Raw genomic sequence first — 12,214 nt, forward strand, 5'->3', positions numbered from 1 at the left:
GTTTAATTGCGTGCAGATTTCATACTATCACCGACTCAGCGATGTTATTTTTGGTATCAGACTCATGCTGATCGCATCAATTTCATGAGTAATGTATTTGAACGTCTTCATTTGCAGCGAGAGTCAGAGGCACCCGCCAGGAGTATAGAGCCAAGACTTGCCTACTAACGCTTCCTTACCACTGCGCATTCCCAACAACTCCTTGCCTCCCAAGACATTACGTCGTAGAAAACAAGGAGGCAGATACGTAGTATAATCTCAATACACAGCACAGATTCTAGCATAAGTATGCAAATAGAAATAAGGAGCCAAAATTCTTGTATCCGAAGAATATCTCTGCGACCTTCAGCCGATCTGGCTTCCTCGCTTATTAGTGCCGCTTTTTGCGGCGAAGGAGTATATGTCACCTCCTCCACCCCCAATTTTCATTCTGGTGAAGCCGATTTAAGCCGATTTACTCGGAGCCGCTCTGGGGCTTCTCCTCGCCTTCGCCGACGCCTCTTTCACAACGGTTATAACAAAGCTTATTTCCCTCGCCACCACCGGTGCCTCTTTCACAAGTGACGCGGTCGGCTGACAGTGGCCGCAGCGCCGTTTTCAGGTGACTGCGGAGAATCAACTCAGCCCCAATGGGTGTAAAAACGCCTGAAAGACGCCGTAACCGCCCCCGCCGAGAATGCAGCCGCGGCCGTTGCCGCCTCAAATTCTACCTCACCCATTAGCTGCGGGCTTCTGCCAGCTGAAAGCAACTTGCCCCGTTGGAACGCCACCATGGGCACGAAATTATTTTTTAGCTGAAAAGTCATTTCGGGGGACATGCCCGCGTTCGGGACCCTCGTTGACCAGCTGCTCACAGTTATTCTGGTGGAAGAATAATAATAGATCCTAGTCTGGCGCCATATAAAGTATTTCTCTCTTCCTTCACCGGTGTATTTCGCGCTTAGTTATGCGCCCATCCGCGGTTGCTGGTTTAGGCATGCATGGGTTGGGGGTGGAGGGAGGGGCATGCACGCAAAACAGGGCTTAATGCCGCTGCCGATGACATACGCGTTGTATTGGTGGGAAATTTGAACGTGGGAGTCTCATGGCTGAATGCGCCCTTTCAGCTGTCCTCCGCAATCGAGCGGTTTGGGTATGGGTTGGTGTGTTGCACCGACATTGAGATGCCTACGACTGGGCAGTGAAAGGGACACCCACGTGTGTGTCAGCTAGAATAAAGATCAAGGCCTTCGATGTGTTTATTCGCTATGCGACGGATGCATGTCGTTCCCGTGAATGAAGAAGAGCGAAAACTGAAGAAGCGTCACCCCGAACAGCAGTGTGGATGTGCGCGAAAACAACAGAAAGCCTTTGCTGCCATCTTAAGTTTAAGCTGGTCGAATAGCGGCCAATCCCTCCTGGATGAACAGCAACTGGCCCGCCTGGAATGTCGGCGTGCACCAATATCACTTGTTCCGTTTAAAGGGCTTTCAGAGCGACATGTTCTACAGTGTCTTTCGCTTCTGCACCCGCTGATGACCGGTTGCCGGTTTATGCGCGCACGGGTTGGGAAAACAGGGAGGCGGGGAGGGGGGGGGGGGGGGGGGAGCGGGCACGCACGTCCTAAGGTTTCAATCTCTTACTGATGACATCTTCATTGTGTTGGCGTGAGGTTTAAACGTGGCCGTCAAACAGCCCAATGCGACCTGTCCGGTTTTCTCAGTGTTACAGTTGAATGGGTTGGCGTATTACACACACAGTATGATGCCCATGATGCGGGAGGGAGAGCCCCAGCTCTGCGTTTGTCCGCTAGGATAAACCTTGGTCCTTCCACATTTAATTCAGGTAATTGGCTAGGATCGATTCCCGGCCGCGGCGGCCGCTTTTCTGATGGAGGCGAAAAGCAAAAACGCCCGTGTGTACGAGACTTCGGCGCACGTTAAAGATCCCCAGGTGGTCAAAATTAATCCGGAGCCCTCCACTACGGCGCGCCTCATCGCCTGCGTTGCGTCGACGCGTTAAACCCTACAATCAATCAATAATTGGCTAGGAAGTATGCTCAGTGGTAAATTACAAACAAACGTGTTTTGTTTTGTGCATTCCGTGGAGGGGGTGCAGCTTCGCAAATAATTCATTTTCACAGAGTGGAAGGGCACTCTGTGAAAAAGGATCCTAACGTTGATCCTAAAGTTAATCCTAAAGTTGTGTGAAGTTTTGAAGGTAAGGTGGGAGAGTAAGGAAAGGTCTCAATTGCATGGCTGCGGCCGAAGCACACATCTTGCCTATGATACGCAAATCAGTGTCGTTTTCGTGGTCGTCGCTAGTTAAATACAGAGTCAAAACAGTGCTAGCGCAAACGAGAGAGAGAGAGACATGAAGATTTCAAAATGAGACAGATTTAAAGAAATCAGAATTGCCTGATTAGCACTGCGTGTTAGCATAGCACAAAGGTTATTGCTCTTGGCTTCGGCACTGGCAATCCGGGCTCAAAGCCCAAACGAGCACAAATATGTTTGATCAGTTTATTGTCTCTTCACAGTGGCGGACATTTCGGTACTATTAGTGTGTATGGGCGATGGTGGTCACGTTAAGAGTTTTATGAGGAATCGAAGGCTTTCACCTTATTAAAAAATACAATTTTATTACTTACCCGGGGGTACAGGACACGCCTTTGGAGAACAGGCATAGAGCCCCGATATATGCCTGTCTGGGATCAACTGGAACAACAATAAGTACGAAATGAGCCCCCATGTAATTGTGTATGGTATTCGAAAATAGTAACAGTTGTCTCAATCACAGCCAACACAAAGTTTCCATACTGTATAAACGTGTGTGAGAGGTATGGGCAACTTTGTCGCCTCCTGAAACACGAAACAGTACTGACGAGCCGAAGGCACTTGCACACCAGTTTTTTTGTAAGTTGTCAAGTATTACAGAATCACTGTCTCTTAATCAGCAGTTATAAAGGCATAATAATTAAAAATACTAACTATTTCCTTTACTGTTAGTTAGTGGAAATATTACTCGCCAGCAATATACCATTGAAGCCGATATAAAGGGGATCGGTGTGTAACGGAGCTATGTCATTTGTTCAACAACTCGAACTTGAAAGTGATGAATTTTTTACTTAGGCATCAATCCCCAATGAAAATGTACTTAAGCGAATGTAATACCCTCACAGTAACATCATTGGCTTAAACAAAAGACGTTCTTTCGGTAAGCGTACAGGGGCCGTCAGAAGTAACTGGAGCACGGGATCTGCGACCGAAGCGCATGGGAGCTCCGTGTTGCAGCACCGGCGTAAACTAAACCAGCAGAACAAGCATGCTTGCCTGCCGACGCCGATAGCCCATCTATACTTCTCCACCCAGTTCTTTTAACACAGGTTCGAGCATTATTCTCAGCGTACTGGTCTCAGCGATGGCGCTGATAGCAGAGGAGGCATCTGGCAGCGTCGCTCACACACTTTCAGCAGTGCACTCGAGCTACTGGAGAAGTGTCGCAATCGCAGGGATCTGTAGTGACAATTTTTATCTTCTAATATTTTTATGTTGGTCTGCCATCTGCGCCATCGCCGAGACCAGAATGCTACGAACAACGCTCGAAGCAGCGTTAAAAGAAGTTGGTTGAGAAGTATAGAGGGGCTATCGGCATCGGCAGGCACGTATGCGTGTTTGGGTCCTTTCGTTTACCGCCGGTGCATGTACACGGCACTCCAATGCGATTCTTCCAAAGCTCCTGTGCTTCCAATTACTTCTGACAGCACCTGAACGTCTATACACCATTTAGCCCTTTCTGATTGAATTTGCGTACAGCAGATTCAGCATGCTTTGCAACTATTCTTTGTTCAATGGCACTGTTCCCCTACCTCGAACGATTTCGCGTACGTAGACGATCTCGTTATATTACCGGACTTCCAGCTCGACCTCCTTTGTTTTAAAAACCCATTCCACCGCACTCCACAGTCTGAGAATTGGTGCAAATAAACTTTTCAAACAAACAGTGAAGCGTCCCCTATTTTTAGGTTAAAACGTACATGTGCAATGGTTGATCCGCCACAAAGCGACGTTGCGATGCAAGTCTGCGAAAGCCCGCCATTAGTCCCAACGTCAACCATCAATCTAATGTCAACGTGTACTACAGGCTCAACGTGTAGTGACTACGGCGTTGTTTGGCAGGTTGTGAGGCCCAGCCTGATGATTACTAAAAGCTAATCCTAAACAAAACATTTTTTTTCTTACCTAATATATTGATGTCTCCTGTCGCCATGCGGTACTCGTTAAAAGTGATAGTTGTACGTCATTCTTGGAGTACAGTTTGCGTCCTAACACTACAAAGCGAGGCAATAGGCTTACGTTTTGCACGTACCCGACAGTTGGTTCTGTTCGGAAAGTGAACTGATACACATGAACAGAGAAATTCATACAGACTTAGCAATGTACAGTGCTATACAAGCAGGTATATAGGCTAGTAAAGCGCGTGTTGCTTCATACGCTGCTGCCTGAGGTACTGTACATTCGCTTAGCAATAATGAATTAGACAACTACTTATAGCGCAAGCACCGAGACAGTCGACAACCCGAAACCTCAGCCCGCATGATGAATCATGTGTACGCACTTTGAATTCCTGAATTACATACTCGTGAATACCACACACCCAGTGTAGCATATTGTCTGACGCGTGAAAAGCAGGACTGTAAAAGCAGCGAAACGCTGCGCACATTTTTAATACATCGGAGGCTATGTGTAGGCTTGACATATGAGCAAGGTGAATAAGTGTTTACAGCCACATGTTCTTAATATGTACCGCTCTAGTTCTATGTGTCAGTTTCCGCATAAGGAGACCTCGTAATATTAACACGTGAAGCAGGATTAAAAGCCGCGTCTTTACGCTTACTCTACGGCAACAAAGTATCAGGCAGATGTTTCAGGCCACACGTAGCAGGGAATGTAAGCATAGAAGTCTTCATGATCATCAGCTCGTTTGTGTCCCCTGCAAGACGAAGATCTCTCCCGCGTCCCCCAACTGTTCGAGGCGTTCCATGCGCTAGTTTATTCGTTGCCTCCGCATTTTCCTATTTCATTATCCAGGGAAATAAATACTATTCTCTGCTTGTATTGTCGTCTCTCAGCTATCGCTCTCTGGTACTGGTGGTCCTCCGTTTGTCAGTTTTCGTCGTTACAGTGCCAGCCGAGGTTTAGTTTTTGCTCCTGCTGCAAGCTCTGGTGTCGTCCAGCGTAGTTCGTTCTCTGATATAGGACGCACGTTCCTCATCTCTAAGCATTCCTCTTACCATCCTGTTTTCAGTTGCTTTTTTTTTTGGAAGGGGGGGGGGCTACGTTTTTCATCACGCTGTGCCTTGATGGCCGCCCGGTGGTAATATTAGCACTGTCCAAAACTGCAGCTTTCACCGGCGCTTACTTGTGAACCGCTGCATCTAAAGTTACTTCGCTGTCCCTAACCTAAACTAACGAGATGTAACTTAACGTGCCCTTATTTAACTTTACGTATACAGAGAGAACTCATTAAAACACCTAAATCAAACTTCAGTCATCCTAAGGAGCCTGGCTTTGGCGCCTGCATTGTTATATCTTAATTATGTACTAAGCTTTCTATTTACAATAAAATCTTTTTTACTTCACTTGCAAATTAAAGCTGAAACCTGCAAAAGAACTCGTAACACCGGGACTAGAACCATGGTACTTATAATAACGAAGCTGGAACGGCACCTCTACACCACTGCGATCTATGCCAGACTAGCCTAGAAGGCTGTTGGGAAGCACTGTATCTCCGCCTTAAGCGCTGAACAAAAGTGCTGTAGGTAGGTATTCAAGACAGTGCGTTTGCATACAGGTGGTTAGTAAGGAGCCACGTTTCTGTCCGATAAATCATTGCTTGCAGTAGAATGTGGGCGCGTTTAGTTAACTAAGACGAGACTCTACAGCCGCCATTGATAGCCTCGTCTATGGGACTCCACTCCCACTGAAGGAAACAGCAGGGCAATTTGATAGAAGTCCACGCAAATGATGTGGAGGCATTCCAGTAACATCCGAAAAAAAATCATACAGAAACATCAGCTGATTTTTTGATGCTGCCGTTGGTTCCGGTTCTTTCAATCAGTCTCTCCTTTTTTCCCTCCTTTTCTTTCTCTCTCCCACCACTCATTTTGTTACACCTGTACAATTTGTTACATACGAAATCAATCTCGGTCAGTTACACGGTTTAAATTCTGGGCATTTGCGAATCAAGCGCGACCCCTAGAACAATGCCAGAATGCGGGAACGATGCAGGACAAAACCCCGGGCCATCTCCATTCACGTGAAACATGGGGATGGGCTAAGCAAGCATAGTGTAAGTTCATTCAAGGATTGTAAGTCGCTATCTTGCCCCGCGGCGCACGCTGGTTGGGCGCCGGAGATGCGCCGGTGGGAAGAGCAATCCCGCACTTGGTGAGGCAGTGGCGCCCCCTGTTGCGATGAACCGGATTTAAGCAATTTGCATGCCCCATCTGCACCAGTTCGGGGTAGTAGCAGGAGTAAACGCCAGCGCAGTGCAAGGCCGCAATGCAGTACGAGTCGTGAGGGCTCAACCTCAGTGACCAATGAGACCCTTCCACCAGAAAGAGAGAGAGAGAGAGATAGAGAGAGAGAGAGAGAGAGAGAGAGAGAGAGAGAGAGAGAGATAGAGAGAGCTCTTTCTTACAGAAGAAAGCCGAGAGGTTTGCCGGAATCTTAACACCGACATGCTACTTGGCGAGGGAATGTGTAGGGAGAGTCGAAAAGGCGCTATAGATAACAGGGCAGAAGAAAGAGAAGAGAAGAAGTAAAAAAAAGCAGGCATCATGGAGTTTGTGTGAACAGTTCGACAAACGTCACGTTCTCACTAGTTTAAATCAGTTCGGTGACGCCGATCTCGTGCAGGTATTCAAACAACGCCATTAGTGCTTTGCGTTGTGGTGAAGGGCTGTGCCAGGGGCCAAGCAGCACTTTTAGGCTGATCGGTCCTGGGCGTATTGTTCGATCTTCTGCTCCAAACGGCACCTTGCGATCATGTAAGCGGGACACTCTAACAGTACGTGTTCCACGGTCTCCGGCGATCCGCAGTTATCACAGTAAGGATTCGAGGTGGCGCCAAGTCGAAGCAGGTAAGTTTTCCTAAGCGCTGCATCAGGTGTAATCGGCGGTACAAACACACGGGTCGTGTACGCTTGATCACGGTTCCTCTGGGATCTTTATCTCGTCCACTGCACAGACGTTCTGTTATCGCCTCGAGCGGGGAACATCATCTATGTCAACCGAGCTTCACGCTATCAAGGAAGCCACCCGGTACATTCTCCGCCAACCGCCAGGGCAATGGACCATCTTCACAGATTCCAAGGCAGCCCTCCATAGTCTACTGCGCAACGACTGCTTCAGCATTCACGAACACGCCCCTCGTGAAATAACTTGCACCACCAGGCAAAAAACACTGGGCACCAAGTGACACTTCAGTGGCTTCCAGGCCATTGTGGTGTTCCAGGTAATGAAAAGCCAGATTAAGCAGCTCGCAGGGCCTTCAAATGCATAATATGAGGAAGGTCTTCTTCACTAATCATGATACCTCAGCTATGACGAAGGAACTTGCTTTAATGGAGCGGAACCGTCTCTGGTCTCTTCCAGAGCACCATTATCCCTTCTTGCACTACATAGACCCCGAGCTCAGGATTAGGCTGCCAGAGCCCTTCTGCGCCGACTAGTAACTTTGTACCCGGCACCAGTGAACGATGCCTTTTCTTGCTTCGACCGACTACCCGACACCATCAGGCCTAGCGTTGAGAGCCGGTGGGTATTTGAGTGTAACAGAAATTATAACCAGACTACAAACACCTTCTGCTTGTTAATCGAACAGATTTAGGGAAAATACCGCAGGTGGAGTAAGTTTCTGAGAAGGAAAGTTTGACATCCACCTCAATGCAGCCGTACGGCTACAAAGGAAAACTATACCGATTCTTCAGAAACTACACAGATGAAGAAAAATGGTCCAGGATTCGAACCCGGGACCACCGCTTATCCGGAGTAGTCGCTCTACCAACTGAGCTAACCAGAAGAGTAGCCGTTTGTAGCGCGAAAGCGAATTGATCAACAACTCGAAGTGGAGTACAGGTGCTAGTCCACAAGATTTAAGGGAAATCCCCAAGGTGGACTGAGTTTCCGCAAAGGAAAGTTTGACATCTGCCAGAATGCAGCCGTACGGCTACAAATGAAAGCTAGCTTTCTCAGAAACTTCGCAGTTGAAGAAAAATTCGTCCTGGTCCAGGATTCGAACCCGGGACCACCGCTTAACCAGAGCAGTCATTCTACCAACTGAGCTAACCAGGAGGGTAGCCGTTTGTAGCGTAGAGCGATTTGATCAACTACTCGAAGGGGAGGACAGGTGTTTATCAACCAGATTTAGGGGAAATCCCCAAGGTTGAGTAAGTTTCTGCGCACCTTCTGCTTGTGCTTGACAATTGCTGAAGTGGACAGGGAGTGTCCCACAAACATTTAAATCATCGAAGCTTATATTGAAGCCGTTTTATTCACTATAAACTTTTAGAACTCATTATGTTCTAGCGCGAGGTGTTGGAAAACGAGTATCCCGGTGTTTTATTACCTTGACTACAGGAGACTATGACGGCAGGACACAGCGGCAGTCTAAGCCCTTAAGGGGCTTCGCGACTGAAAAAGAAAGGCTTTGAAAGGGCGTACAGAAAGCACGGACTCCTCTATCTTCATCTACGCGGAAGTTCTCGCACTTATTTTCCCGATGGCTTTTTTCCTGTGCTCTTCGTGTCTACAGACGATAACGTGCCGGAAAGACCCATGCTGATGAGTCAAGAGGTCGGGTTGTTCGCTCGAATAAAAAAAAAAAAAGTCGATAGTAGCGCAAAGTGTGTAGCAAGGGATTGTAATTCTGTGTAATACTTATCCCAACAACAATATCTGGGACAACGAGATAGCATCAACTGTTGCACACCCGTGTGACAGGGTGGTTGCTACGACAACGAGCGGCACCTTGTCTCTCGGGTTTCTACCACAAATTACGAATAATTAGGACGTCTAATGACCAAAAAACAGAGCATACATAGGTTACCTTGGTCACTATGGCGGCAAACATGAGTTGCACTAACTTACTTCAATGCCTTTTTTACGGCGTTTGTCTCCTACCCCAGATATTATTATTGTTGGGAATTTCGATCCGCTTCGAAGGTGCAGCATCAGTAATGCAACGTACATGATAATCAAGAACTCCGCAGTCACTGCGTTGCAAACGACTGGAAAATTTGTTGTTATTAACCATAAAAATCAGCGCAACAATGACAGGACGCGAGGGGACTTAACACTAAACAGGCGCTAAAAAATGTGCACAATTACGAGTTGCAGCCAGCGCTGCGGTCAGATATCTTTTCTTCTCGACTACAAGGAGTAGATTCCAAGGTCTGCGTCTATACGTCAAGGTCTACGCCTTTTTTTGGCAATATCTTCAAGCTATTTTGTAGAATTGTTTTCTTCTGGTGAGCAACTTTGCTATACAAGAAAAAAAAAGACAGTTCGCACTCGGAGAAAGCGAGCAGGCAACTGCCACAGAGAAGATAGTGCGCAACCACGCTCTCACGGGGTTAATTTTAGCTTAAAGAAATTGCCGTTTCCTTCTAAAGGTTGCCGCGTAGGTGTTTAGTTTCCTGGTTAAGAAAATGAGACAGCAGTTTATGTTCACATATATGTTTATGTTTACGCATTCCTTGTTCAAAATTAGGAGCCACAAAATGAGACTTCGGAATACAAATACCGGCAAGACAACTCACGGAGTAGTCAATCTCTTCATCCCACTGTGACGTCTGAAGAACACGAATGCAAATAGTCCCTTTGCTCTGTCTGATATATAAAGTGTTTTACTTCCTATAGCTAGCAATTACGTTCCGATTTATAGCTTTTTCGTTCGTCTTTACTCTTTTTTTTTCCTGTGACAATTTATCTCAGTGTTCAAGGATAGCTCGTCAAATATTATTTCAAACATTCTACCAACTTTTTAAGACCGTTTCAACATAGAACTATAACGGCGTACCCATCAAAACAGGCATTTCCATTGCCTTTTGTGAAGGATCATCGCTTTAGAAGAATATTTTTTTTGAGAAATACTGGAATAAGTAAGTCGCTGACCACATTTAAATGTTGTCGTAAGAATATGCCAGTTCTGTTTGAAATGTACGTTCCAGTGCCCTTCGGTAACAAGATGTAACAAGAAAGGCCTGCTGTTGTGTTCAGGCACCCGAGCTTTAGTAAGTTGATACTTGGTTCGATATTTGATAATTCGTTGGTTGCAATAAACGTGTTATGGAGATAACGAATTTCGATGTGATTAACAGTAAGCTTCGAACTTATGCTTTAGCCTTTTAGTTATTCATACAGCACCCGCACCAAACTACAAATTTTGCTGCAAAGGTGTATTATTTTGAATTGAATTCGAGAAGACATCTACAGATAGAGATTTTAAAAATAACTTCGGACTCAAACGGCAAGAACAAACATCTCTAATAGGCTGCGATACCGTTTTATGAGCGATGGAAAAGCAATGTCCTTGGTTTAAATGATACCAAGCTGTTCTGCTTTAACAGCATAAGTGTAGCATCAGGGTGTAATTTCCACAAAGGCTATGCACCGAGATTTGGTCACATATTTACACCTGTCGCAAAAGAATTAAATGGTTTATTGTGCAATAAATTCGGCGCCCGAAGACAGCAGCAGCGAGACTGCCCCTCAAACCATGTAAGTATGTCCGACACCATATGCAGAATAAATGCCCAGAGACAGCAGCAACAAAAGTGATCCTAAAACCATGTATGTCCGACACCGTAAGCAGAATAAATGTACAGTATGGAGTTGAAAGGGAAATTAAGTACATTTAGGACCACACATGAATCGACACCGAGCATCGCAAATGCGACTCACTGCGTTTACAAAACAAGGAAATAGAATCACTCACTCTAAAATCCCGTTTCTTTTGAATAAATGTATTTTTTGTAGCGGTCACTGTAGTAGTTACCACTCACAAGTTTGAGCGTTTGCGTTGCTGCGGGCACCGGCCCTTCGGAAAGTTGGAGAAAGGAAAAAAATTGCTCCGCTAATACGAAGCAGATGAGAATTCATGGACGCTTTAAATTTTTACTGCTTCCGATTGGTTGCTGTCGATTATGATTTGTTATTACGATCGATCACTGGTAGGACATGCTCCACTTTTGTGTGGCATGGTGGTCTACGTTTCATTTTTATTGTCTGGTGTCCATCAACCATCAGCAATGTATCATCAAAAACGTGGCGAAATCATGACGATCTTCATAAAAACCAATTCATTTTGTAATACTTGTGTTTGCCGTGCCACTGCCTTAATAACCGCTCCAAGAACCTGCAATCTTTAAGTGTGGTCATACAATGCCTATAACTATTGGTAATATTCCACCATTCAATATGCAAAAAAATTACTAGTTACTATGGTGTGGACGTGTAAAAAAGTGAGCTGAATAATAGCGGATACAGTACCGACAGCGAGCATGCCGGTTTACTCTCATGGTTGAAAACAGACGTGTATTTCCAAAGACACAATAAAGTTGGTGACACCAATTCTTAACAACACGAAACATTTCGTTTTCAACTCTTAGCGTAAGGTAATAATAAAAGTTATTCCATTGAAAAATACGGCCAAGCTGCGTCCTGTAGGAGTCCACTGAAATGCTAAACAGAAAAGCTCGAGTCGTCACACTGCTTCCGCTGTAAATGGTTCGAAATATTTCTCAAGCAACACCCGCATGAAGCTTGAGGCACATATGCCCGCACTTACCTCGCTGTCCCCTTCCACTCGAGCGTTTCCAAGCAGCACAAGCGCTAGAAGTGTTACCGGCAGCCCGTGCCGGCAGTGGCGTCGCGCCATTGCTGCCACTTCGCGAGTGTTTCCGCCCGGCGACTGAACCAGCCCAGATGCGCGCCGCTCACTTATGAATCCTCGAAGCTTATCACTCCGCTGGCGCCGTACACCGGCTTCCGTGCCATGCGCTCCCACGTGCCGATGTTTCATCGCTTTCCCGGCCTAGCAGCGCATTGGTGCAACCGGATAAATAACCACCACGTAAAGACTAGGGGCGGTATTCTCGTGTTTTGTCCGTTTGTGTCTTTTTCAAAAGTGTCCGCTTCGAGCAAGCCCTGATTGGCTAAAAGCGAACACC

General features: G+C 46.3%; 1 protein-coding gene across 1 annotated transcript in view; it reads right to left on the minus strand.

Annotated features, from left to right (window-relative positions):
* The window catches only part of LOC144142509 (fibronectin-like), a 52,206-nt gene extending 40,215 nt beyond the window's left edge, over positions 1-11,991 (minus strand). Inside the window, exons 1-2 of the mRNA XM_077674066.1 lie at positions 11,833-11,991; positions 2,630-2,696 (exon numbers count right to left, since the gene is read on the minus strand). Of these exons, the coding sequence (XP_077530192.1) occupies positions 2,630-2,696; positions 11,833-11,922 (157 nt within the window). The 5' untranslated portion in view covers positions 11,923-11,991. The remainder of the gene's footprint in view (positions 1-2,629; positions 2,697-11,832) is intronic.
* Positions 11,992-12,214: the final 223 nt, after the last annotated feature.

Source organism: Haemaphysalis longicornis, unplaced genomic scaffold (genome assembly GCF_048455015.1).
Source record: "Haemaphysalis longicornis isolate Haplotype H1 unplaced genomic scaffold, Haemaphysalis longicornis Haplotype H1 scaffold_6, whole genome shotgun sequence".
Taxonomy (NCBI): domain Eukaryota; kingdom Metazoa; phylum Arthropoda; class Arachnida; order Ixodida; family Ixodidae; genus Haemaphysalis; species Haemaphysalis longicornis.